Source organism: Mobula birostris, chromosome 3 (genome assembly GCF_030028105.1).
Source record: "Mobula birostris isolate sMobBir1 chromosome 3, sMobBir1.hap1, whole genome shotgun sequence".
NCBI classification, from domain to species: Eukaryota; Metazoa; Chordata; class Chondrichthyes; order Myliobatiformes; family Myliobatidae; genus Mobula; species Mobula birostris.
Genome location: NC_092372.1, coordinates 90088644 through 90115183, shown reverse-complemented (window position 1 = coordinate 90115183; position 26540 = coordinate 90088644). Strand labels below are relative to the sequence as shown.

Sequence of the window (26540 nt, the reverse complement as noted above, 5' to 3'; positions counted from 1 at the left end):
CCAGGAAATAAGTCCAGGACCAGCCTATTGGCTCAGGGTGTCTGACCCTCCAAGGGAGGAGTTGTAAGGTTTGATGGCGACATGCAGGAATGACTTCCTATGACGCTCTGTGTTGCATCTCGGTGGAATGAGTCTCTGGCTGAATGTACTCCTGTGCCCAACCAGTACATTATGTAGTGGATGGGAGACATTGACCAAGATGGCATGCAACTTGGACAGCATCCTCTTTTCAGACACCACTGTCAGAGAGTCCAGTTCCATCCCCACAACATCACCGGCCTTACGAATGAGTTTGTTAATTCTGTTGGTATCTGCTACCCTCAGCCTGCTGCCCCAGCACACAACAGCAAACATGATCGCACTGGCCACCACAGACTCGTAGAACATCCTCCGCATCGTCCGACAGATGTTAAAGGACCTCAGTCTCCTCAGGAAATAGAGACGGCTCTGACCCTTCTTGTAGACAGCCTCAGTGTTCTTTGACCAGTTCAGTTTATTGTCAATTCGTATCCCTATCAATGCTTAAGAAAACAATCATGAAGCAACAAGTATTGTGCCTCTTTCCTGACTCCTAAAAGAACTTTGAATTTAAACATCAGAATTCAACATTGGATACTTCCAAAACAAAATGGCCTTACAAATGCAGCACTGGCCCAAGAAGACTTCAAGGTAAGTAAAATACATAGCTCTATCCAAACACACTTTCCCTTTTGCACTAAACCAACCTCTTAATGCCAACTGGTCTCCAGTCCGTTCCTGAAACTGCGATTCTCCTTTATTCCCAACTTTGTGTTCACTCCCAACTTGGTTATCCTATGCCCAGTGCCACTTTTTCACACAGGTATCTGGCCTTGGTCTCACCACCTTAAATTTCCCCCTCAAATATACATGCTGGCCTTGCTCTTGATCTGCTTGAAAGAACAGGTAGGTCTTCTTAATTCCCTGTCAGATCATTTTTGTCTCCTTAGCCTCTCCATCAGGCCTTCTCAACCTATCCAAAATTCTGTAAGATAATATCAGCCCTCCCAACTCTAAGCACCCCATCAGATTGGTGTCCTCGGGTACCATGTCAGACAATGCCAGTTTATCTAATCTTACTGTTTTCCAATGTCAGTCTATCCATTCTCTCCATCAGACCACACTAGCCTCACCCCACCAATCTCTCCAACAGAACATGTCAAACAAACCATGCTAAACTCCATGATTCCAACAACCTCTCTACCCAAAATAATGATCTCTAATGCCACCCCAAAATGTGCCAGATCATTTCCAACCCCAGGGCCCAACTGTGTCAGATCAAATTCTGACCTCCAATTTTGAGTGGTAAGCCAAATCCTCATACCATCCTCTATATGTGTCACATCACTTCCCAGATCCCAAAACAATATTTTGGCAGGTTGCTACTAACATCGATGTTTCAGATTCCAGGTACCACAGGACATTGGCCGCAGAAGATGCTGTCCAAGTTGCATGCCATCTTGGACAATGTCTCCCATCCACTACATAATGGACTGGTTGGGCACAGGAGTACATTCAGCCAGACTCATTCCACCGAGATGTAACACTGAGCGTCATAGGAAGTTATTCCTGCCTGTGGCCATCAAACTTAACAACTCATCCCTTGGAGGGTCAGACACCCTGAGCCAATAGGCTGGTCCTGGACTTATTTCCTGGCATAATTTACATATTACTATTTAATTATTTATGGTTTTATTACTACTTAATTATTTATGGTGCAACTGTAACGAAAACCAATTTCCCTCGGGATCAATAAAGTATGACTATGACTATGACAAGGCCACTTGGGCTAATGACCAACCTTCCATGCCAGAAGTGGAAAAAACAGGAGTGCAGTAGTGATAGGCAATTCCATAGTTGCTGGTACAGACAGGAGATTCTATGGACATGAATGAGGCATCTAAAAGGTATGTTCCTCTCAGGTTCCATGGTAAAGGATGTCTTAGATTGGGTCCACAGCATTCTAAATGGGGAGGGTAAACTGCCGGTGGTTATGGTACGTACTAGTGCCATCTACTTGGGTAGGAAAAGGAACAAGGCCCTGAAGACAGAAGACAGGGAGTGAGGTAGGTGGCCAGGCGCCAGTAAGGGTAAGAATAGGATGTTTTGGCAGATGAATGTGTGGCTGAGGAATAGGTGCAGGGAGCAGGGTTTCAGATTTCTAGATCATTGGGATCACTTCTGAGGAGGGAATGACCTGTACAAAAAGGACAAGTAACACCTGAACAAGAGGGGCACCAACATCCTTGCGGGAAGGTTTGCTAGAGCTGTCGGGCAGGGTGTAAATTAATTTTGTAGTGGGATGGGAACCTGAGTAATAGTGCTGAGGATGGAGCAGTTGGTATACAAGTAAATACAGCATATAGTGAGACTATGAGGAAGACAGGCAGATGATAGGACAAAACACAGTCAGTGAAATAAGCGAAAGTGTTACATGGGGGAAAAGGGTAATGAAAAGGTGTTATATTTGAATGCACACAGTATACAGAATAAGACAGATATCTTATAGCATTGTTAGAGATTGACAAGTATGACTTTGTGGCATTGCTTGAGTCATGGCTGGATAAAGTTCACAGTTGGGAGCTTAACATTCGAGGAAACACATTGTACCAAAAGGACAGGCAGGTAGGCAAAGGAGGTGACGTGGCTCTGTTGGTAATAAATGAAATTGAATCCTTAGAAAAGGGTGACATAGGATCACGTAGGGTCCTTGTGAGTAGAGTTTAGGAACTGCAAAGGTAAAAAGACTCTGATGGGTGTTATATATGTACAAGCCACGATGTTGGGTACAAGTTACAACGGGAGACAGAAAGGGCATGTAATAAGGGCAATGTTACAATAGTTATAGGGGATTTCCATATGCTGGTGGATTGGGAAAATTAGGTTGGCTGGATCCCCATAAGGGAATTTGAAGAATGCCTACAAGAAGGCTTTTTAGAGCAGCTTGTGGTTGAGCCCACTAGGAAAAATGTGTAATGAATCAGGTTTGATGAGGATATTTAATAAAGGAACCATTAGGGGGCAGAGATCACAAGCGGAATTTCCCAGTGGCCAACCATTTAAATTCCTATCCCCATTCCTATTCCAACATGTCAGCCTATGGCCTCTTCTTTGCCATGATGAAACCACTGTCAGGGTGGAGGAACAGCACCTCGTAATCTGTCTAGGTAGCCTCCAACCTGATAGCATGAACATCAATTTCATCTTCCAGTAACTTCCCCCCCTTCCCTCTTCTTGTATTCCCCACTCTGGCCTCTTACCTCTTCTCCTCACCTGCCTATCATCTCCCCTTGGAACACCTCCTACAGCCCTTTCTACCATGGTCCACTCTCCTCCTCCTTCTCCAGCCCTTTACCTTTCCCACCCACCTGGCTTCACCCATCGTCTTCTAGCTAGTCCTCCTTCCCCTACCCCACCTTTTTATCTGGAGTATTCCTCCTCCCTTTCTAGTCCTGAAGAAGGGTCACAGCCCAGAATGTTGTATATTCATCCATTTCCATAGATGCTGCCTGACCTGCAGAGTTCTTCCAGAATTTTGTGTGAGTTCATAAATAGAATTCACCCTGCAGTTTGAGAGGGAAAAGCTAACGTCAAATGAATCAGTACTACAGAGGAGCAAAGGAAATTACAGAGGCATGAGAGAGGGGCTGGCTAACATTGATTGGAAGGGGACATTAGCAGGGATGACGGCAGAACAGCAGTTGCTGCAGTTTCTGGGAGCAATTCAGAAGGTACAGGACAGATACATCCCAAAGAAGAAGTAGTATTCTAAAGGGAAGATGACAGAACCATGTTTAACAAGGGAATTCAAACAGCATAAAAGCAAAAGAGTGCACATGTAATACAGCAAAAATCAGCGGAAAGTTAAAGGATTGGGAAGCTTTTAAAAGCCAACAGAAGGCAACTAAAAAGCCATAAGGAGAGAAAAGATGACATGTGAAGGTAAAATAGCCAATAATATAAAAGACGATTGAAAAAGTTTTTTCAGAAATATAAGAAGTAAAAGAGAGGTAAGAATAGATATCAGACCATAGAAAATAATGCTGGAGAGATAGTAATGGGGGACAAAGAATGACAGTAGCAGTATGTCAAAAATTCAAGAGTCTCAGTGGTAGGAGTTCCGTTGCTATTAACAAGGAAAAGATGCCTGGAAGCTGGAAGTTCTGAAGGTAAATAAGATACCTGGATCAGATGGCCTACATCCCAGCGTTGTAAAAACATTGTGGAGCCATTAGTAATGATCTTTCAAGAATCACTTGATGCTGGAATGGTTCTAGAGAACTAGAAAGTTGCAAATGTCATTCCACTCTTTTAAGAAGCGAGGGAGATAGAAAAAAAAGGAGATTATAGGCCATTTAGCCTAAAATCAGTGGTTAGAAAGGCTAACGGGGTACAGAAGCACATGATAAAATAGGCCAAATTCAGCATTGTTTCCTTAAGGGGAATTTTTGTCCGACAAATCTGTTGGAATTCTTTGAGGAAATAACAGGCAGGATAGACAAAGGAGAGTCAATGAATGATTTGGATGGCAAAATTAATGTCTTTGTGGTCAAACTTGCAGTTAACATGAGGATAGGTGGGGGACAGGTAGTGTTGAGGAAGCAGGGAGTCTGCAGAAGGACTTAGAGAGATCAAGGAAAAACAGCAAAGTAGCAGATGGAACATAGTGTTGGAATTACATGGTCATGTACTTTGGTAGAAGGAACAAGGACATAGACCATTTTCTAAACAGACAAGAAGCTCAGAGACCTCAGCCTTCACCCTGTCTTGTGCAGCAGGATCCTGGACTTCATGTCAGATCGCCGGCAAGTCGTGAAAATGGGCTCCCTCACCTCTGTCCCTCAGGACTGTGTCCTAACTCCCCTCCTTTACTCTCTGTACAGCCATAACTATGTCACCACCCATAGCTCCAATCTGCTAATTAAATTTGCTGACGATACCACATTGATTGGCCTTATCTCAAATAGTAATGAGGCAGCCTACAGAGAAGAAGTCATCACCCTGACAGAGTGGTGTCAAGAAAACAACCACTCCCTCAATGTCGCTAAAGCAAAGGAGTTGGTTGTGAACTACAGGAGGAATGGAGACAGTCTAGCCCCTATTAGCATCAATGGATTTGGAATTGAGAGGGTGAACTGCTTCAAGTTCCTCGGCATCCACATCACCAAGGACCTCACTTGGTCTGTACACACCAGCTCTGTGGCGAAAAAGGTACAAGAGTGCCTCTTTCACCTCAGACAATTGAAGTTGTTTGGTATGGGCCCCCAGATCCTAAGAACTTTCTACAGGGGCACAATTGAGAGCATCCTGACTGGCTGCATCACTGCCTGGTATGGGAACCACACTTCTCTCAATCACAGGACTCTGCAGAGCATGGTGTAGACAGCCCAGCACATCTGTAGGTGTGAACTTCCCACTATTCAGGACATTAACAGAGACAGGTGCATAAAAAGGGCCCAGTGGATCACTCCAACCACAAACTGTTCCAGCTGCCACCCTCCGGGAAATGGTACTGCAACATAAAAGCCTGGACCAGCAGGCTCCAGGACAGCTTCTTCCTCCAGGCCATCAGACTGATTAATTCATGCTGATACAATTGTATTTCTATGCTGTATTGACTGTCCTGGTGTACATACCATTTATTACAAATTACTATAAATTGCACATTTAGATGGAGATGTAATGTAAATATTTTTACTCCTCAAGTATTTGAAAGATGTAAGAAATAAAGTCAATTTAATTTGAGTGGAAGACAAATACTTCTTTAAATGTTGGACAACAACAAAGAGAGATGTATCCTAGAAGATTCAAATATACTTCTTAACCAGTTGGCCACCCACCCACCTTTCTGAAAAAAAACTGTACGATAGGAGGAGGTAGTGAGGATAGAAGGAGAGGAGATAAGTTAAATATGATGAAAGAGGGAGAAAACTGTCATTCAAAGAAATTTATTAGCTTAAAAATGCATTACTAGTGATAAGAAATTACTTGATTAAAATTAAACAGCTATATAATTTGTCATCCAAAACTAAGGTGCTGATTCTGCCAATTCATTCTCACACTCCTCTTTCTTGTATAATGAGGTCAAGCTGAGTTAAAATGACTGACCACCCCCATACCTTCCAGAGCCAGCTTGTCTGGACCATCAGAATCACAGGAAGGCTAATGGGCTTTTAGAAAGGCAGGGAATCTTATCATTATGGACTCCAACTTTCTGGATAATCTATCTATTTGGGAGTAAATGCTTGTCACTGTAGTACATAGCTAAAATCAACATCTCATCAAAGTATGAGACTAGAGGTTTCCTCCTATCTATTAGAACCACATCTTTTATTAAAAACCCATTAATATGGAATGGTCTGGATTGATTTCCCTTTGTAATGGATTCCCATTTTTTTGTAAAAGAGTGCAGTTTGCAGGTTGAATTTGCAGGGCTACAATTATTTGAGGGGCTAGTTTTTTTTTTAAACTAGTTGTAAACTTTGAAACACGATTTAACAGGCAAGATTATTAAATGACATTGAATATTAAATAAAAGTATAAAGATTTGCACAGCTTTTAATTCAATCTTTTTGCTGTTTTTGGACTTGCACCAACAGTCAGCAATGACAATGTCCAGCTCCTGTTCGTTTACTCTGTTCCATACAGAAATGAATGCAGTACTTGAGTTCTGTACAGATAAGTAGAATATTTTAACGAACTCACATCTTAGCAAGATGCATTGCAGAAATTAATTAAGATGCTTTATCCTTAGTCTTCTACAGTACAGATTAAGGCCAAAAGTACATACCAACATTACCATCTTCAAGTCAAATACTGACCTGACTGAAGTGTAATCTATACTCCTTAATCTTCATTGTGACTTTATCTTAACAGCATCTTGACCACATAACTGTAGTGGTTTAAAGTGGCAGTTTATCACGAACTTCTTAAAGATAATTATGAATTGGCAATTAATGGTGGACTTACCAGCAACGTCAAAAGTCTGTGCATGAATTTAAATTATATTAGTTATACAGGGAAAAGAGCATTTTCTCGTATGCACTCAATCAAATCTGAAATAGCATTTAAAGATTCACCAAAATATTTGTTATTTCAATTAAAATTATTAAATCTTTATCAGATTTGTAATATCTTAATAAAAGCAAGAGGGTTCAGTTATTCATCTTTAATACCTGTGATTGTTCAATCTCTGCTTTATTTAGTTTAATACCAATAATCTCTGCAGCAAACCTTTGAAAACAGAGGAATACCTGCAAAATAGAACAGGTTAAATCATCAGAAACAAGTTTAATATAAATATGTCAAAAATCATCAGATTCTTTTCCATTGCACATGAGTAAATATTTAATCAAATCTACCCACATCCTTGTATAAAATTTTATATTTATATATCAATTATTTTTTTCTACACCTTAATAAAAATCACCAGATAAAAATGTCAGAAATATGAAAGTATTGTTGAATTAGTAATTGTGTTTTCTGTGAATTCAAAATAGGAAATGTGTATCCTTTGCTCACAAATTCTAATAACATTTATATATTGAAAGTGAGCTGTGACAACTCCAACTGCCTGTGCTACTGGGCACCATAACTAAAACTTTCAGAATGTCGACAAAAAGTTCCACATTTCTCTGATCAAGAGCAAATGTTTGCCTTGACCATATTATAGGCTCTCAACCACTGGTTATCTAATGATGTAGTTCTTCCATGATTAGTGACATGGAAAATCATGTGATTTTGTCTCCCATTATCGGTGAAGGAATGGCCAGTGTGCTGACATACAAAAAAATGTTGCTGAAAGAATGAACTTTGATTTGATGACATTAACCCAACATGTAACGTTCACATTGCTGACCTGTACCAATCCTTCTTAGAAGTGATGAAAGTTTCAGTGCTGGAAAAAGAACGGTTACTTTTGAAACAAATACATTGTCACTAGGTTCCACAGAAACAGTAAGTTTTGTGTTTAGCAAAATGCATTGGTCTTATTCTATTGTAGAAATAGTTAGTGCATGCATGGTTGATTCTTGTTAAACTGCTCTATTTATTGCAAATAAACAAAAAGAAGCTGAATATTCTTGGTAGGTAGGTACGGGGTGAGAGGGTGAGGGAGTGAGGGGGTGGGAGGGTGAGAGGGTGAGAGATATAGGTCCATGTTAGGTGGAAGGTAGTGGAGATTAAATGACAAATGTCCTAATAGTAAACAGAGCTTTCCCTTTATCCCATTCTCCAATTCATCATTTCCCTGCATCTTAAAACCACCTTTATCTCTCATGTGTTACCAATTCTAACACAAATTCATGAAAAGCATGGGAGGGCCCATGTTATTAACAAAAACAAACATGACCTCTATGACGAAAAGCATAAGATCTGCAACATAATTTCATTTAAAATTCTTCTATGTTTTGGACGATGTATGCTTTAAAAAGTAAATTCATGCAAAATAATGGCTGGTGGACAATGATTACAATACTGATCTTGCTATACTAACACTAATGACTTATGGTAAACATTAGTTAATCTGCAAATTAAAATAATGAACTATGCAAAGATTCACAGTAATATTAAGACTGCAATGTAAAAATAAATTACCCAAAAGTCAATTTGCAAAATTGGAAATTAGCCAAAAGAAAAATATCCCGCTTAATCTGACTTCAAACTCTTGTAATTCTGATGCAGAGCTATCAATCCACATTAGGGAATAATCCTTTAATTCCACTGTTAGAAAGTGGAGATAGGAGTGAAAATTGAACATCATTGCACACATCTAACAGCTGTAAACCAGGCATAATGTGGTTCACATTCAAAGAATGCTCTATGTCAAAAGAAACAGTCAAATGGGTCAGGGCATTTGGCAAAATAGGAGTAAGACCTCATAAATGTAAATGAATGTCCTTATGTCTATTTTAAGACTTCCATCAGAAACTCCTTTGTGATGAGCAAGAACCTAAAGGCTACAGAGGTGAAGTTTAGAAATTCTTATATTATTCCCACAAAGTCAGAATGACATGTAGGAGTGCTCTCCTGATTCCACACTAACTTTTTTGATTCTGTCCCTTCACATTCAGAACTTACCCTGAGTCTGTTATTGGTGAGACAGTTAATAAGAGTTCACTCAAACAATGATCATAAGGCTCCAGGCTATATTTCATTCTTTGGGCCTTCTGTTGGAGATGACATTCAGTGCAAAAGAGCACAGTGAATTCCTACCCAATAATAACGAAACACATACCTTAATATATAGCTACAACTGGAGCTTGGAAAAAGATTACTGTACACAGTTAAAGAAGATGGCAGCAAGTGGTAACAGATAGATAATGAAAGGAAGGAGACCAAAACACATCATTGTTCAATTTAACAGTCCATGGACAAAATGAATAGATACCTAAGAGTATTGGAACAATCTCACAAATGTGGATTTTGTTAGTCACAACAATTCAGAAAATGCAAAGAAAATACTCTTTCAGATACAGATTCAATAAGACTTCTTCACAATATAGTAAAAATCCAATAGGCTCGGTGAGTAGATTTCCATATCTCCTAGATCAAAAATGGAGGTGTTCTGCTGGTCTCTGCTTGCTCACTAAAGGAGCTAAAAGTGCATATTGTCAGCTCTTTTTGAATATAGCATCATCCAAGAGGTGGTAGGTTTGATAGACTATCAATCACCATTCCTTATGGCTTCTTAGTGCAGAACCTTACAATATCATACTTCTGCATTTATGGATTGATTTACTGCATTTATGGACCTGTGGACTTTTTCATGCTAATGGTTTTATATTCTGTTTTTTTATCCCCTGTTCCTTTTCTGGTTTGTTGTGCGAGGGAAGAGTGTTTGGGAGTTGATGTTCTGTTAGTTTTTTGTGTGGGGAAGGGGCGGTTTTGATGTTTTTCTCTGAGTGACTTTCATGTTCTTTCTTTGTTTCATGGCTATCTGGATACAAATTTCAGAGTTGTTTATGGATACATGCTTTGATAATAATAAATGAACCTATGAACTATGAATAGCTGGTCTACATAATTGGAATTTCGTATTCTGAAACATTCAATCTGACAAAATTTTATTAAAGTAGTAGAGCTACTAAGACTTGATGTTTCAATCCCTATGGTAAGTTGGCACTCTCGATGTTGGCAGTGGGCTTGGAGTGGTGACAAGGAGGGAGGGGAGGTACGTCATCAGGTGGGCACCCTCCTTCTTTGACTTTTCGTTGATAAGCCCGCAACGTCTCCAGAGGGCTCAAGGGTGCTACCTGGCGTCCCAGATACACCCCCCTCAGTTCCATACCCTCCTGTCTTCATCTTGCAGCCCAGTTGTTGACTTTCCTATTAATCCAAATCCAATTGCTGCTTTCTTCTACTGCATTTGACAAGGACTTGATTGCTTGTTGGAGGGAGTGACCCCTCACCCCCATCTTCTTCAATAGATTGGTCGTAGATGTAGCAATGAATCCCCTGCATCCCACTTCTACAGGGAAAATCTTGGTCTTCCAGCCATTCTGGGCAGCTTCAGTTGCCAGTTCAGAGTACTTTGTCTTTTTCATCTCATAAGCTTCTTTGACACCATCTTCCCATGGTACTGTCAATTCCACAACATATGCCAGCTTGGCTGTTGTGGACCACAGGACCATGTCTGGCCGGAGTGTTGTAGCCGCAATGTCTGGGGGAAACACAAGCTTTTTTACCAAGTCCACGTCCATTTTCCAATCCCGAGCAACCTGCAGAATGCTTACATCTTTTGATGTTATATGGTGCTCTGGAGGTTGGCCTGCTGGTACAAATCGTGTGATGTGGACATTTCCTGCCAATGTTTGTGGAAGAGCATTTGTGGTGATTCGCCTCTGTTCCAAGATTGATGCCAGCTGTCTGAGAATTTGGTTATGCCGCCAAGTGTACCGCCCCTGGGTGAGGCTCGTGGTGCATCCTGTTAAAATGTGCCTTAGTGATGCAGGTGCTTGACAAAGAGAGAAAGCGGGGTCTTCTCCCCACCACTGGTTCAGGTTCTGGGGTGTGGGTAGGACGTCAAAAGTGGCTCTGATGACAAAACTTAGCCGAGATCCCTCCATCTCCCAGATGTCACGCCAGCTAAGTTTCCTCTTTTCCAGGTTCTCCCGATTAGTCCATTGATCCTGCTTGGCCATTGAAACGGCCCTGGCGTTTCGCTCTGCCTCCTCCTGTCTTCTTAACTCCTCCACCACGAGCCATCTCTTCTGCACTGATGTTGCCTTGTGCCACTGAAGAGCTTTTGGACGAGCCCGAGCCCGGCTCTTGGATTTATTTTATAGTCATAGTCATACTTTATTGATCCCGGAGTTTTCGTTACAGTTGCACCATAAATAATAATAGTAATAGAACCATAAATAGTTAAATAGTAATATGTAAATTATGCCAGTAAATTATGAAATAAGTCCAGGACCAGCCTATTGGCTCAGCGTGTCTGACCCTCCAGGGGAGGAGTTGTAAAGTTTGATGGCCACAGGCAGGAATGACTTCCTATGACGCTCTGTGTTACATCTCGGTGGAATGAGTCTCTGGCTGAACGTGCGCCTGTGCCCACCCAGTACATTATGCAGTGGATGGGAGACATTGACCAAGATGGCATGCAACTTGGACAGCATCCTCTTTTCAGACACCACCGTGAGAGAGTCCAGTTCCATCCCCACAACATCACTGGCCTTACGAATGAGCTTGTTGATTCTGTTGGTGTCTGCTACACTCAGCCTGCTGCCCCAGCACACAACAGCAAACATAATAGCACTGGCCACCACAGACTTGGAGAACATCCTCAGCATCGTCCGGCAGATGTTAAAGGACCTCAGTCCTTTATTTCACTTTTGTTACACGTTAACTGATGTCCTTTGCTGATTGAATATTGCTACCATCTTATTGGCCATCTCCTCACAAAGAAAATGAAGCAAATGCTCCAGTTTCAATCTGAAAAAAAGGTAAAATAATAAGTGCTTAAATCCCTCAATTTTTTTCTGGGTCCGAGGTTCAACAGTATTTTGGCGTTTTTATGCATCATTTGAGTGGCACACAAGGGGAAAGCTATTTAGGTTGGAAATTACAAGAATATTCTTCTTCTTCTTTTCCTTTTTCTTATGTTCTTTAATGCAGCTCAGAAATATAAACGACTAGAGTTTGGTGACTACTGTTACATTTGTTTTGTTACAGATGTTGTCATTCACGTAGTACAATACGTGCTATGTTGTACAGCTATGCTCTCCACCAGCAACAAAGCCAACTCCTTTGATAGTCACTTGCTCAGGAACTTTAGAGCGGAGCAGCAACTTCCTCTGACTCTTGGGCTTGTGCCAAGTTAGGTTTATTGAATCAAGTCGAATGAAGAAGGATGGAACTGAGGAAAATGCCACTACCACCTTGAAACTTCCCCATTCTACTGCAGCTTTTCTCCACATTTTTATCAAATTATTAGACTACAAGACACAGGAGCAGAATTAGGACATTCTGTCATTTGAGTATGTTCTGCCACTCCATCATAGGTGAGTTATTTATTATCCCTTTCAACTACATTCTCCTGCCTTCTGCCTTTGCCTACCTTTGATGTCCTGACTATTCAAGAATCCATCAACCTCCGCTTTAAGTCTACCAAATAACTTGGTCTCCATAGCCTCAGAATAGAGCGACGTACATTTAAACACCTTGTAGCAATGAATTCCACAGATCTACTACCCTCCAGTTGAAGCCGTTCCTCCTCCACAGTGTTCTAAATGTACATCGCTGTATTCTGAGGTTGTGCCCAGTGGTCCTAAACTCCCCCACTATAGTAAATATTCTCTCCACATCCATCCTATATAGGCCTTTCAATATTCAATGAGATCCACGTCCCCTCCATTCTTCTAAACTCCAGCGAATACAGGTTCTGAGCCATCAAACGCTCCTCATATATTAACTGCCTCATTCCGGAATCATTCTCGTGAACTTCCTCTGGACCTTCTCCAATGCCAGCACATCTTTTCTTAGATAAGGGGCCCAAAACTGCTCACAATACTCCAAGTGCAGCCTGACCCATGCCTTATAAAGCATCAACATTACATATTTGTTTTTACATTCTTGTCCTCTTGAAATGAATGATTACATTGCACTTGCTTTGCTTACCAACGACTCAACCTGTAAGTTAACCTTTTAGGAATTCTGCATGAGGACTTCCAAGTCTCCTTGCACCTCTGATTTTGAGTTTTCTTCCCGTTTAGAAAATAGCCTATGCATATATTCCCTGTACCAAGTTGCATGACCACACAATTAAGAGGTTCTGTAGATGCTGGAAATCCAGAGCAACACACAGAAAATATTGCAGTTTATCAGTAGGTCAGGCAGCATCAATGAAAATGAATATACAGTCGAAGTTTTGGCCTGAGTCCTTTAATCTGCACTTTAAAGGAAGGGGGAAAATGGCAGAATAAAAAAGTGGGGGTGGGGAAGGGGAAGGAAGCCATGCTAGAAGTGATAGGTGAAACCAGCTAGGTGCAAGGAGGGTGAAGAAAGAAGCTCGGAGGTGACAAGTGGGAAAGGCAAAGGGTCAAAGACAAATCAATCTGATAGAAGAGGAAAATGGACCATGGGAGAAAGGGAAGGAGGAGAAACACCAGGTGAAGGTGATAGAAGAGGTAAGAAGAGGGAAGAGGGAAGGAAAAGAAATTACTGGAAGGAGAAATCAATATTCATGCCATCAGGTTAGAGTCTACATTTATCAGAATATGAGGTGTTGCGTCTCCACTCTGAGAGTAGGCTTCACCATGGCAAAATAGGCAGCCATGGTCCAAAATGTCAAAATGGGAAAGTGGATAGTAAATAAAATGGCTAGCCACCAGGAAATTCCATTTGTTGCGTATGGAGCAGAGATGCTTGACGAAACGGTCCCCCAATTTACGTTTGATCACACCAATGCAACATTAGGAGCACTGAATACAGTAGATGACCCCAAAAGATGCACAGGTGAAGTGTTACCTCACCTGAAAGGACTGAATGGAGGTGAGAAAGGAGGTGAGAGTGGAGGTGAATGGACAGTTGTAGCAATCCTTTCTCTTGCAGGATATCTGCCAGAAAGGAGATGTGTGGAGGGATGAATAGACAAGGGAATCATACAGGCAGGAATCCCTGCAGAAAACAGAGAGTGGGGAGGAGGTAAAGATGGAGGCAAAAGTTGTGGAAAATGATGTGTTGCATGCATAGGCTCATGGGGTGGTTGGAGGACAAGAGGACTACTATCAGCTAAGGGGATGGGGAGATAGTGTGAACACAGATATCCGGGAAATGGAGGAAATGCAGGTGATGGCAGCATTAATGGTGGAGGAATGGAAACACCAATCTTTGAAGAAGGAGGACATCTCTGATATCCTGGAACGGAAAGCTAATACGGCAAAGACAAAGCAACTGAAAAAAGGGAACAGAAATTTTACAGGAGATAGGATGACCATGGGAATCGGTAGGTTTATAAAAGATATCAGTAGTCAGTTTGTCTCCAGAGATGGAGAGAGAGATTGAAAAAGGGGAGAGAAGTGTCAGAAATGGACCAGGTGAACTTAAGGGCAGGATGGAAATTGGATGCAATGATGATGAAATTGACAAGCTCAACATGGGTGCATGAAGCAATACCAATGCAACCATCAATGTAGTGCAGAAAGAGTTGAGCATTACCAGGGAAGGCTTCGAATATGGACTGTTGCACTTAGCCAGTAACAGAGCAGGCACAGCTGGGGCCCATGTAGATGCCCATGGCTACCCCTTGAGTTTGGAGAAAGTGGGAGGAACTGAAGGAGAAGTTGCTGAGGGTGAGGACCAGTTCTGCCAGACAGAGAAAGTGGGTGGTGGAGGGGAACTGGTCAGGTCTTTTGTCAAGGAAGAAGCAGAGTGCTTTAAGGCCTTCTTCATGGGGGATAGAAGTGTATAGGTACTGGAAATCCATGGTGAAAACAAGGTAGTAAGAGCCAGGAAATTGAAAGTTGTTGAGGAGATCAAGAGCATATGAAGCCTCACAGATGTAGGTTGAAGGGAATGAATCAAGGGGGATAGAATGAAGTTGAGGTATACAAACACAAGGTCAGTGGGGCAGGAGCAGGCAGAGACAATGGGCCCACCTGGGCATTCAGGTTTGTGGATCTTGGTAGGAGATAGAAATGAGCAGTGTGGGGTAAGGGGTCTATGAGCTTGGTCACAGTGGATGGGAGGTCTCCAGAGTTGATGAGGTTAATGATGGTGTGGGAGACAGTGGCCTAATGGTCCAGAGTAGGGTCCTCTTCATTGGGTAAGTAGGAGGCGGTGTCTGCAAGTTGCCACCTGGCCTCACAAGACAGAGGTCAGTCCACCACACTGCAACAGCACCCCCTTTGTCTGGGGGTTTGATGGTGAGGTTGAGATTGATGCAGAGACAGAATGGATGGCAGTGCTTTCAAAGGGGTTAAGGTTCAAGGAGGAGAGAGGAATGCTGAAATTGAGCCAGTTGCTGTCTAGTTGACAGTTAGAGAAAAAAAGATCCAGAGCAAGCAGAGAACCAGACAAAGGTTTTCAAGAGAGGGCGCGGAGACAGAAGAAGAACTCGGTGTTATGGCAAGTGTGGATCTCACTGAGGTGCAGGTGAAGATGTTCACATACTTTCCTACACTATATTCCATATGCCACTTCTTTACCTATTCTCCCAATCTATCCAAGTCCTCCTGCAGACTCCCTGCTTCCTCAACACTACTTGCCCCTCCACCTATCTCCGTAGCATACGCAAACATGGCCACAAACCTATTAATTCTGTCATCCAAATCATTGACGTATAACATGAAAAGAAGCAGTCCCAACACTAACTCACGCAGAACACCACTAGTCACTAGCAGCCAACCAGAAAATGCCCCCTTAACTCACACTATTTGCCTCCTGCTAGTCAGCCAATCTGCCAACAATGCTAGTATCTTTTCTATAATGCCATGAGTTCTTACCTTGTCAAGCAGCCTCATGTGCAGCACATGTCAAAGGCCTTCTGAAAATCCAAGCATACAATATCAGACTTACAGATGTTAGCTATAAGGCCCATCCTCTTAAAAACTTCACTGAACAAGTTAACCATGTCCGGTCTCAGTTTCCGGATATGCAACATGCGCGAGAATACTACCACCAAGGCCAATTCACAAACTTCACCAGGAGGCTAAGCAAACCAATCTATCCTTACAGGCCAAAATACCCTGCATCAAAGCCCTTGTTCCTCTTACTCAATTGTACTAGGAAGACAACAGAGTCTTGAAAGAAACACTCTATTCGGAGCATTGATATTGGAGCAGATTACCAGGCAGAAAGGCTTCTCAAGAGATAATTATTCTTTGCAATTTGTCCCATTGCTCAAAAGATGCTCTTGAGATGGTATTAAGAAGCTTAAGCACACATAAGGGTGTGTAGAAGTCCTTTCTAAGTGTCAGGTGAATGCACCCACTCAGAAACAATATACCAGCCTGTCCTTTGGGCCATTTTGTACTCTATCTGTGGGAGAGTCTGAGGTTGCCTGGCATCACCATCCACCTCAAAAGTCACACCAGCAGGATGTAAGTCTTTGATCCAGAGGAACACCTAAGAGGACTTGCCGATATTTGGTAATGTTTCCCTAAATCTGTCTCCTGATTAGTGAGGCCTTCCTGCTGAAAGCAGCATCTCCTGCCCCAAAGATACTTTGACAGCATGCTAAACCATGCCAGGTCTCACCTCCAATTAGAATTGTCAGAAGACTTCAAACATCTGTGGCCATGCATGAGCATTCAAAAATATTAACAATATGAAATATTAATCATACTATGAAGACATAAAAATGAATAAAATTAGAGATTATAATGTTTAAAATATTTAAAATCTACAATTACTATAAATAGATTGCAATTAATTCAAATAATTCTCATAGGTATAACTGAATGAACAGAAACTTGCATATTGCTCAAAGATCTCTCTATTGAAATAGGTTCAGTGGACCTGGCACTGTTGCTGCCAGTACTCCACCCCTGCATTCTATGACCAAAGTCAGAATAACAGTCAAAAGGATTTCGCAAAAAAAAAAGTTTTGTTTTTCAATAAGAATTCATCAAAGAAAATCCTGGGTTTGGGGGCATTATGCTTTGAGAAGCGTTTAAATGACCAGGTCTTTGAATCTTTAGGTTGGAAGAGTTTGGAGGACATGCCTTCTTCTCATTGTTACCATCGGGAAGGAGGCCTGAAGGCACACACTCAGCGATTAGGGAACAGCTTTTTCCCCTCTGCCATCTGATTTCCAAGTGGACATTGAGCCCTTGAACACCACTTCCCTTTTTCATTATTTCTGTTTATGCACTACAGTTTCTAATTTAACTATTTAATGTACATATATATATATATATATACTTAATTTTTTTATATATTTATCATATATTGTATTGTACTGCTGCCACTAAGCTAAGAAATTTCTTGACATATGCTAGTGATATTAAACCTGATTCTAACAAAAGATTATATCACTGAAACATATCAGAGTTTTATAAGACTTTAAGGACAGATGTTTTGTCTGACCGAGGTGTCGGCTACCAAGAACCTACATTCTCAAAGACAATAAGGAACTACTTTACCAGAAGACAGTGAACATCTGGAACTTTGCACTTAGGAGGCTGAGTCACTGAATAAATCCAAAAAAAAAAAAGAATACCTTTTTGAAGATTTGGAGAATGAATGGATATGATGTTCACACAAGAAAGTGGCACTGAATAAAATAATCTGCCATGATCTTTTTGAAGAGCGGAGGAGGGACGAGGCCCCATATGGCCTACTCCTGCATAAATTTCTCCCATTCTAATAAATTCTTAAATCTGTCTTCATGGAAACAAATGAAGAGTTTCTTTACCAAGTTTAATAATAGCAGATTCCCTAATGTAAGGAATTCCCACAGATATGTACTCCACCACTGGACATAGGGATTTAAATGCTGAAGTGCAACCGGCAAATTAGCAAAGAAGAAAAAGCATAAATTGAGAAACTGTGAATTTATGTATAACATCTGCCTGCAAGTTAAGGCCTAATAACATCTGGGTAATCACAAATATACTATCTTGTCACATAACATTGCAAATAAATAATCTGTACATTAATTAGTTAGCACTGTCTTTCATACTTAGTGCATATCTGGATTTAATCTCAATCTCCTTTAAATAGCTTTTAACTACTTTAATTTTTCCAGTCAAAGTTAGATGTTACAACAGATTTGTATGTTGGAAATGATTCAAACTCACAGAATCTCCAGTTTTGGCAGAGACAAAATGACCACTGATGTTATTTTCCTGGCAAAATCGTTGATGTTTGTCTGTCTTCACAGTTCGAATGTGCTCCAGGTCAACTATGGGAGTAATAAAAGACAGTCTGATTATTCTTCAACAAACAATTTTTTTTGAATTAAACATATGTCTATTTCATTCAAGTAGCATAGTTTAGTGTATGATTGTGCAAGACTATAAAAGAAATAATTTTGCTTGCTTGATAATCAGGATAATGTGAAAGCATAATTCCCACAAATGTAATTATCAGAATCAAAATATCACTTCATCAAAGTACATGACCTAATGACAATTAAAATAACGCATGTCCATTTTAAAAGCTCTCATTTCCAAGTATGAAAAATCACAGATATTAAATACTAGAAAAGTACACCATAGGTACAGGCCATTCAGCCTACAGACAGGCTATTCTAGCCTGGACTTTTCATTAGTTATGGATTTTTTGATCCAGAGCAATTCATTCAGGATCAAACTAGTTTAAAAAAAGGTAACAGAATTTCAAATGCTACCTACATCCAGTCCAAATTATTCTTTTGCTGAGACGTAAAGAAAATCTCTACCCCCAAATTTGAATAATCTCTGTCGATTTCTGTGTATTACATCTTTTTGATGGAACTTTAAGTGGCTTTTGAAATGATGTTTTTGCATGGACACAGCAATGCCAGTAGTATATTTTTAAGATCTCTATGTATTTTACTTTACTAAAAAAAAAGTCAGTACAGTACATATTTGACAAGTAAAACACTTTAAAATTTTCCAGAAATGAATTTTAGTTATTTTAAATGAGATTGATTTTGAATGGCCACAAAGAAAATTTTCATTTGTGACATCACAAGTTTGAGTTGATTTTAAAGAAACAACTAAAGTTACTGTTATGATAAACAATATATGAAGGAACCGTTTTAAAACATCATTGTTTAAAAGAAAAATAACATTCTTCGTCATCACCAGATTATTCTTGGAAGATTTTATAGTCTCTCATTTATAAATATGAGAGAAAAAAAATACCTCTCAAGACCAGTGTGACACTGGAACAATTTGTCTCTGGGTTACCATTTTCATCCAAAGGCTAAGCTCTACCCATCTTCTAACTGACAGCACATTAGCCTATCCATTTATTCCAGAACGTAAGTGGAAAGATTAAGGGAAATATTGCAGAAGTCCTTTGAATAGAGACTATGTTGAAAAACAAGGGCATCTGTTTCTCTTTAAAATATATTACTTTTCTTCCCTCCCCTTCCCCTCTGAAGCAGAAGCAACTTTCCAAATGTCATTCATTAGGAATGGCAATTACTCATTTTTATTTAAAAATATGATCTTCCTTGATGCTTGTCATTCTTAAAAAGATCTTGCTGGAAGTGAAAACAACTGTGTTTGAATGACCAGAAACTTGCAGCAAGAAAATAAATCTCACAAGTTCCAAAATGCTAAACATTGCTGGCTGATCTACGTTATTTTACCATTATCCCCACAGTTAACATCTTACTCAATCCCAATTTTCTTATCATTTCTGCAAATGCATATTAATTGACCATTAAACACATGCCCGAAAAATAAATTTTGTAATTAACTAGGTAATTATATAATATTTATTAAAGAATGCCAGTCCACTTTTATTGCTCAGAAAATTAAGAAATGTGCACAAAATCTTATTCCTCTGGATGGTAGATTGATTCAGGTAAGTTTTCAAACAATAAATTTGAAGTTTCTTACTTTTTCTTTTTACTTTTCCTTTGTATATTTTTAAATTGAACCTTGCATTCCCTCTTTATTCCATTTTTGGAACAGATCTCTTAATCAATTCTATTTCATCACCCCACGCCCATTCCCGTCTCAGTCCTTCTGAATCCCTTAATCCCATTAAGGAGATTCTCTGTTTATCTCAGGGGTGACACATTGACTTTGCTGCACTATTATCAACATGCATTTCCAGTAATTTTTGGGGAAGACAAACTAAATCTAGAAATACAGGAATAGTCTTTGAAATTATATTGTTTTCTTGGGATTACTTCACTTCTTAATCCGTAACTAACCTGTATATCCAGTTTCCTCATGTGGAGTGTGCCAAGAAATTCAATATAAATGTGTAAAAGATGAAAACTGAAAATAGATGAGAAGTGTGACTACGTCTGCAGGAAGTGATCCAACTTCAATGACTGACTGACTGGATCAAGGAGTTGGAGCTGGAGTGGGCTGCACTCAGGATCATTCAGGAGGCTATAATAAGACTTTTGAAGCGGTGGTCATACGCAGAGTACAGTCTTTGGACAGTAGATGGGTGGCATCCAGGACAGGTAAGGGGATGAAGAAGTCAGTGCAGGTTTTCCCTATGGCCATTCCCCTCAGCAACAAGTATACCCCTTTGGATACTGCTGGGAGGATGACTCATCAGGATACGGCAGTACCAGACAGGGTAGTGGAACTGTGGTCAAGCAGTGAAGTAGTTATAGGGGACTCAATAGTTAGAGGGACAGAAAGGAATTCTGTGGCTGCAAAAGAGACACCAGGAAGGTGTACTGCCTCCCTGGTGTTAGCATCCATGATGTATCGGGAGTGGCTGCAGGATTCTCAAGGCTGAGGGGGAGCAGCCAGATGTCGTATTGCCACTAATGACATTGGCAGAAAAGGGAAAGAGGTCCTACCCAGTGAGGAAATAGAGTTAGGGCAGAGGCTGAAGAAAAGAGGCATCCAAAGTTGTAATCTCCAGATTACTCCCTGTGCCACGGGCTAGGGCAGATAAGAATGAGGTAACAGCATGAATGAATGAGTGGCTACAAAGAAGGTGTAGGGGAAGGGTTTCAAATTTTTGGTTGACTGGAATCTTTTCTGGGGAAGGAATAACCTGTACAAGAGGGACAGGTTGTACCTGAACTGGAGGAGAACCAATATTCTGGCCAGGAGGTTTGCTGATGCTAATCAAGAGAATTTAAACTTACTTTGCTGGGGGCTGGGAACCAGAGCCCAAGGTCAGTAAGGGATGGATTAGACCAGAAGGTAGATGTCAGGGCAAGTATTGAAAGGCAAAATCAAAATAACAGGTATGATGGGCTGAATAGTTTGGAGTGTGTATATTTTAATGCTAGGAGTATTATGATTTTTAGGTGGCTAGACTTGTAAGTTGGCAATGGGATCATTAATGTCAGTGAATTAGAAGATTAAAAAACATCAGAAACATAGACAAAATAAAAATTATTAAAAGGAGTAAATAGGCAATCTTGATGAAAGTTATTGGCTCTGCAGTTCAGTGCAGCAAAAAATACTTCTTTAACTGCACATGTTCTCATTCAAACTGAGTATGTACCTTAAGATTATCTTTTAAAGAGGCAGAGTTATGCCAGGGATTGAAAACTTTGGTTGACTCAAGGTGCAGTTGGATGAAAGCAAGGCTCATCAGAACTTGACATCAGACATACAAGCAGATAGCATGGAAAAGATTGAACTGTGGAGGTAGAATTTTTCTTACAGAACATACAAAAAAATTATTGCACAATACTTGAAACATATTAAGCTTGTATTTATCATATGCTGCCCTTGATAATAAATCTGTGTGTTATTCGCAGGGTTTTGAAAAGCAGAGACTCAGTAGCATCCACAAGTATATTCTGTACATCCCTTGGAACATTCTGAAATCTGCTTATTTAATTTGATCCTTTTAGAGCCTAAAAGGAGCAATTTGTATTAGAATCCATTGCAGCATGCCATACTCATCAAAACAACTGCAGTGTTTACATAATATTTCAAACAAAATAGAAATAATCTGATTTTTAAGATGAAAAGAAATTGCAATAAGACAGTGTCATCTATTTTTATCATTGCTAATTGGGCTGCAGTAAATAAGACTGCTACATAACCAGTAAATAGTAAGACCTGAATATAAATATGGACTTCTACGTCAACATTGGCAAATTTCAAGTGTAACATGCGGGCAAAATTGAAAACAGTGATGAATACAAAAATGAAGATGTTATATTTGATTGCAGGCAGAATAAGGAATAAGGTAGATGACCTTGTAGCACCACTAAGGTACGGCATTGTGAGCATCATTGCGTCGTCACTGAAAGATCATAACTGGGAGCTTAATACCAAGGATACGCTTTATATGAAAGGATAGGCAGGGAGGCAGATGGAGAGTGGTAGCTCTGTTGGTCAAAAATGAAATCAAATCCTTAGAAAGGGATGACAAGATCAGAAGATGTAAAATACTTGTGAATAGAGTTAAGGAACTGCAAGGGTAAAAAGACACTGATGGGAGTTATATACATGCCCCCTAACAGTAGCAAGGATGTGGGATGTAAATTTCAACAGAAGATAGAAAAGGCATATAACAAGGGCAATGTTACAATAGTCATAGGGGATTTTAATATGCAGGTAGATTGGGAAAATCAGGTTGGTGCTGGATCCCAAGAGAGGGAATTTGTAGAATGTCTATGAGATGGTTTTTTAGAACAGCCTATGGCTGGGCCCACTAGGGGAAAGGCAATTCTGGATTGGCCATTGTGAATTGAAGCAAATGTAATAAGGGACCTTAAGGTAAAGGAGCCAATGATCATAATAATGATAGAGTTCATCTTGCAGTTTGAAAGGGAGAATATAATGTCAGATGTATCAGTATTACAGTGGAGTAAAGGGAATTACAAAGGCATAAGAGAGGAGCTGGCCAAAGTTGATTGGAAGGGGACACTGTCAGTGATGAAGCAGAACAGCAATGGCTGGAGCTCCTGGGGGCAAATCATTAGGCACAGGATAGATACATCCCAAAGGAGTAGTAGTATCCTAAAGGAAGAGTGAGGCAACCGTGGCAGACAAGGGAAGTCAAAGAAAAGGCATATAATATACCAAAACCTAGTGGAAAGATAGAGAATTGGGAAGCTTTTAAATCCAACAGAAGGCAACTAAAAAAGAAACATATGGAGAGAAATGATGAAATATAAAGGTAAACTAGCTAATAATATCAAAGATGATACCAAAAGTTTTTGTCAGATACATAAGAGTATGAGAGAAGCGAAAGTAGATATTGGACTGCTGGTAATTATGCTGGAGAGGTAGTAAAGGAATAACAGATGAATAAGTTCTTTGTGTCAGTCTTCACTGTGAAAGACATTAGCAGTGTGCCAAAAGAAAGGATATTATAGGTAAGTTAGCCTAGCTTCATATTAAGGATGAGGTTTCAGAGTACTTGGAGGCACATGATAGAGCAGGCGAATGTCAGCATTGTTTACTTAAGGGGAAATCTTGCCTGACAAATCTCTTGGAATTCTTTGACAAAATGACAGACAGGGTAGACAAAGAGAGTCAGTGGATGATGTTTACTTGGATTTTCAGAAGGCCTTTGACAATGTGCCATTCAGGAGACTACTTAATCAAACGAGAGGCCATGGGATTACAGGAAATATACCGGCATGGATAGAAGATTGGTTGAACTGGCAGGAGGCAAAGAGTCAGAATAAAGGAAGCCTATTCTAGTTGGCTGCCAGTGACTAATAGTGTTCCGCAGGAATCGGTGTTGGGACTGCTTCTTTTTATGTTATATGTCAATTATTAGGATAACAGAATTGATGGCTTTTTGGCCAAGTTTGTAGATGATACACAGATAGGCGGATGGACAGCAATGCGTAGGAAGCAGGGAGTCTGTATAAGCCCTTAGACTGAGAGAATGGGCAAAGAAGTAGCAGTAGTGCAGGGAAATGTATGGTCAAGCACTTTTGTTGAAGGAATAAAGGTATAGACTATTTTCTAAACGGGGAGAAAATTCAAAAATCAGAGGTGCAAACAGACTTGGGAGTGCTTGTGCAAGATCACCTAAAGGTTAACTTGCAGGCCAATGTAATTCATTCATTTCAAGAATATTTTAATATAAGAACAATGGCATTGGAGAAGGCCCAAAGGAGGTTCATGAGAACAATTCTGTCAATCAAAGTGTTAATGTATGAGGAGTGTTTGATGGCCCCAGGTCTGTATTCATTGGATTTTATAAGAATGAGGAGACATTTCATTGAGATCTATTGAATATGAAAGGCCTACATAGAGTAGGTGTGGAGACAATGTTTCCTTTAGTAGGTGAGTCGAGAACCAGAGGGCACCACCTCAGAATAGAAGGACATCTGTTTAGAACAGAGATGAGAAGGAATTTCTTTAGCCAGCAGGTGGTGAATCTGTAAAATTCATTGCCACTGACAGCTGTGGAGGCCACGTTATTAAGTATATTTAAAGCTGAGGTTGATAGGTTCTTGGTTGGTCAGGGTGTCAATGATTATAAGGAAAAAGCAGGAGAATGGGGATGAGAGGGATAATAAATGTTATGGAATGGCAAAGAAGAACCAATGGGCCGAATGGCCTAATTCTTCTCCTTTGCCTTCTGATCTTACGGTCTAAATTCTTTCACAATGTTTTATAAAGTTTTGTTTTTATGGTGGTTTAATTTCAGAGACACAAATACTTGTTGCTCTCTGGTACTGATGGTAATAGATGTCTAATAAAACCTAACACAAATCTGACTTGCTCTGACTATGGTCATTCTGATCCCAAGCTGAGTACAGTACTTAATCTTTCATAAGCCAAATGAAACATTGCCATATATATATAACAATTTCAAAAGTGCTACTGATTTGTTTAAAACTGAAGTGCTAAATATTGATCAAATCAAGAACAGAGCACACATGGCATTAATAAAGAAATCATCCCAATATGAACAAAGAATTATGCCAGGCCTGTATGATAAAGCACAATTCAATCAACATGCAAAATTTTTTTAAGAATATACACCTGACCCAAACCTGACATACATCTTCTCATCAAGTAGCCGAGTTTAAAACACATTTAAAAATGGTTAAATTTTGTATGATATATACATATAATTCATAGATTTGTAACATCACCTCAGTCAGAAGGACTGCTTACTTCTTCATTAATCTATCTTAAATGGCCAGCACAAATTTCCTTAAATATCTACTGTTCTGGGCAGCCTTTTATGAACTGGGGCACTATGACAAAAGAAAAGAAATAATGTATGATTCCAAATGTACAAATAATAATGAAGTTTGGTTACTGCTTTCAGTATTGTTTCATTTTGAAGCTGGTCAGTGCCAGATGCAATGAGTATCAAAGGGTTCATGTTTACAGAAAACTCAAAATGGCCTTGGATTCATTAGCAGTTTGTTTATGCAGCCTACTTAGTTGTGTGAAAAATGATTTGCTCTTATCTAGACTATGCTGAGAATTGATCCTTGTTGGTAATCTCCTACTAAACGATAAAGCATCCATTCATAATCAGCACAATTCCAACAATGCATGATTACAAAACCTTAACATTAGTTTCTATAAAATTTATAAATCATTAATTGTTTCAGCATATAAATCAGCCTTCAGTCTTTCAAGGTTGTATTGACGTTTTTCTCCTTGAACATCTAGTCTGAGTCCATCCTCCAGTTTACTTGCCATAGATCCTTTAATATTCTGCCTTTTGGAAAAGCAGCTGCCCAATTTCCTATCAAAACTTTTTACGCACTCTGTTTCAGCAAAATTCAGTGGCAAAGTATTTGACATTCCAACATCTTTTGACATCTTTCCTAAACTCCTCTCTGTTTTGTTGTGTGATCCTCATTAAGGCTGTGCATTTCAATTACTACCATGCTAATGCTAACAAGTGAAAGCATTTTTATCACTGTTAATAACTTGTGCAGGCTTGCAAATATAAAAGTAGGCTTCCAAACGATGGAGAAGAAATGGTGTGAAATACAATTCCTTGCTAAAAACTAACTACTCCACTACAACCCACACAAACGACACCATGCTTTTTTGCAGATGGAACTTTACCCTATGTATAGCTATGCTTATTGATTGTGGTTCCAAATCTAAACATTTTATTTAACAGTCCAGAATTTCACAAATGCCATGTTAGCATCACACTGCCCACAGCTTTCTCTGCTGTTACAATTCCTACTGTCATGGAAATGCCACCCCCTCCCAATAACCAGTTCCTTCCAACTCTCCAACAATCCACCCACCTTTTCAAAACCATTTGTAAAACACATCAGTGACCACTACTTTTGCTTGGATTTCCAGCATCTGCAGATATTCTCTTGTTTGTCAGTCACCAACTAAATGCAAATGGAAGTGTACGGGGTCTTTCTTTTGTTACATTTAAAATGGCGACTTTGTTATGTTAATCTGGGGAATGCGGCTTTGTTGTGCTTTAACGCTGAAGAGAGTTTGCACTAGCAGTTTGTTTTACTTTAAATT

The 26540-nt window shown here is 39.9% G+C and overlaps 1 protein-coding gene across 1 annotated transcript in view; it reads right to left on the bottom strand.

The window, feature by feature from the left end:
• The window catches only part of rab28 (RAB28, member RAS oncogene family), a 130349-nt gene that overhangs the window by 20716 nt on the left and 83093 nt on the right, over positions 1-26540 (bottom strand). The window contains exons 5-6 of the mRNA XM_072253016.1: positions 18261-18364; positions 7194-7271 (exon numbers count right to left, since the gene is read on the bottom strand). Of these exons, the coding sequence (XP_072109117.1) occupies positions 7194-7271; positions 18261-18364 (182 nt within the window). The remainder of the gene's footprint in view (positions 1-7193; positions 7272-18260; positions 18365-26540) is intronic.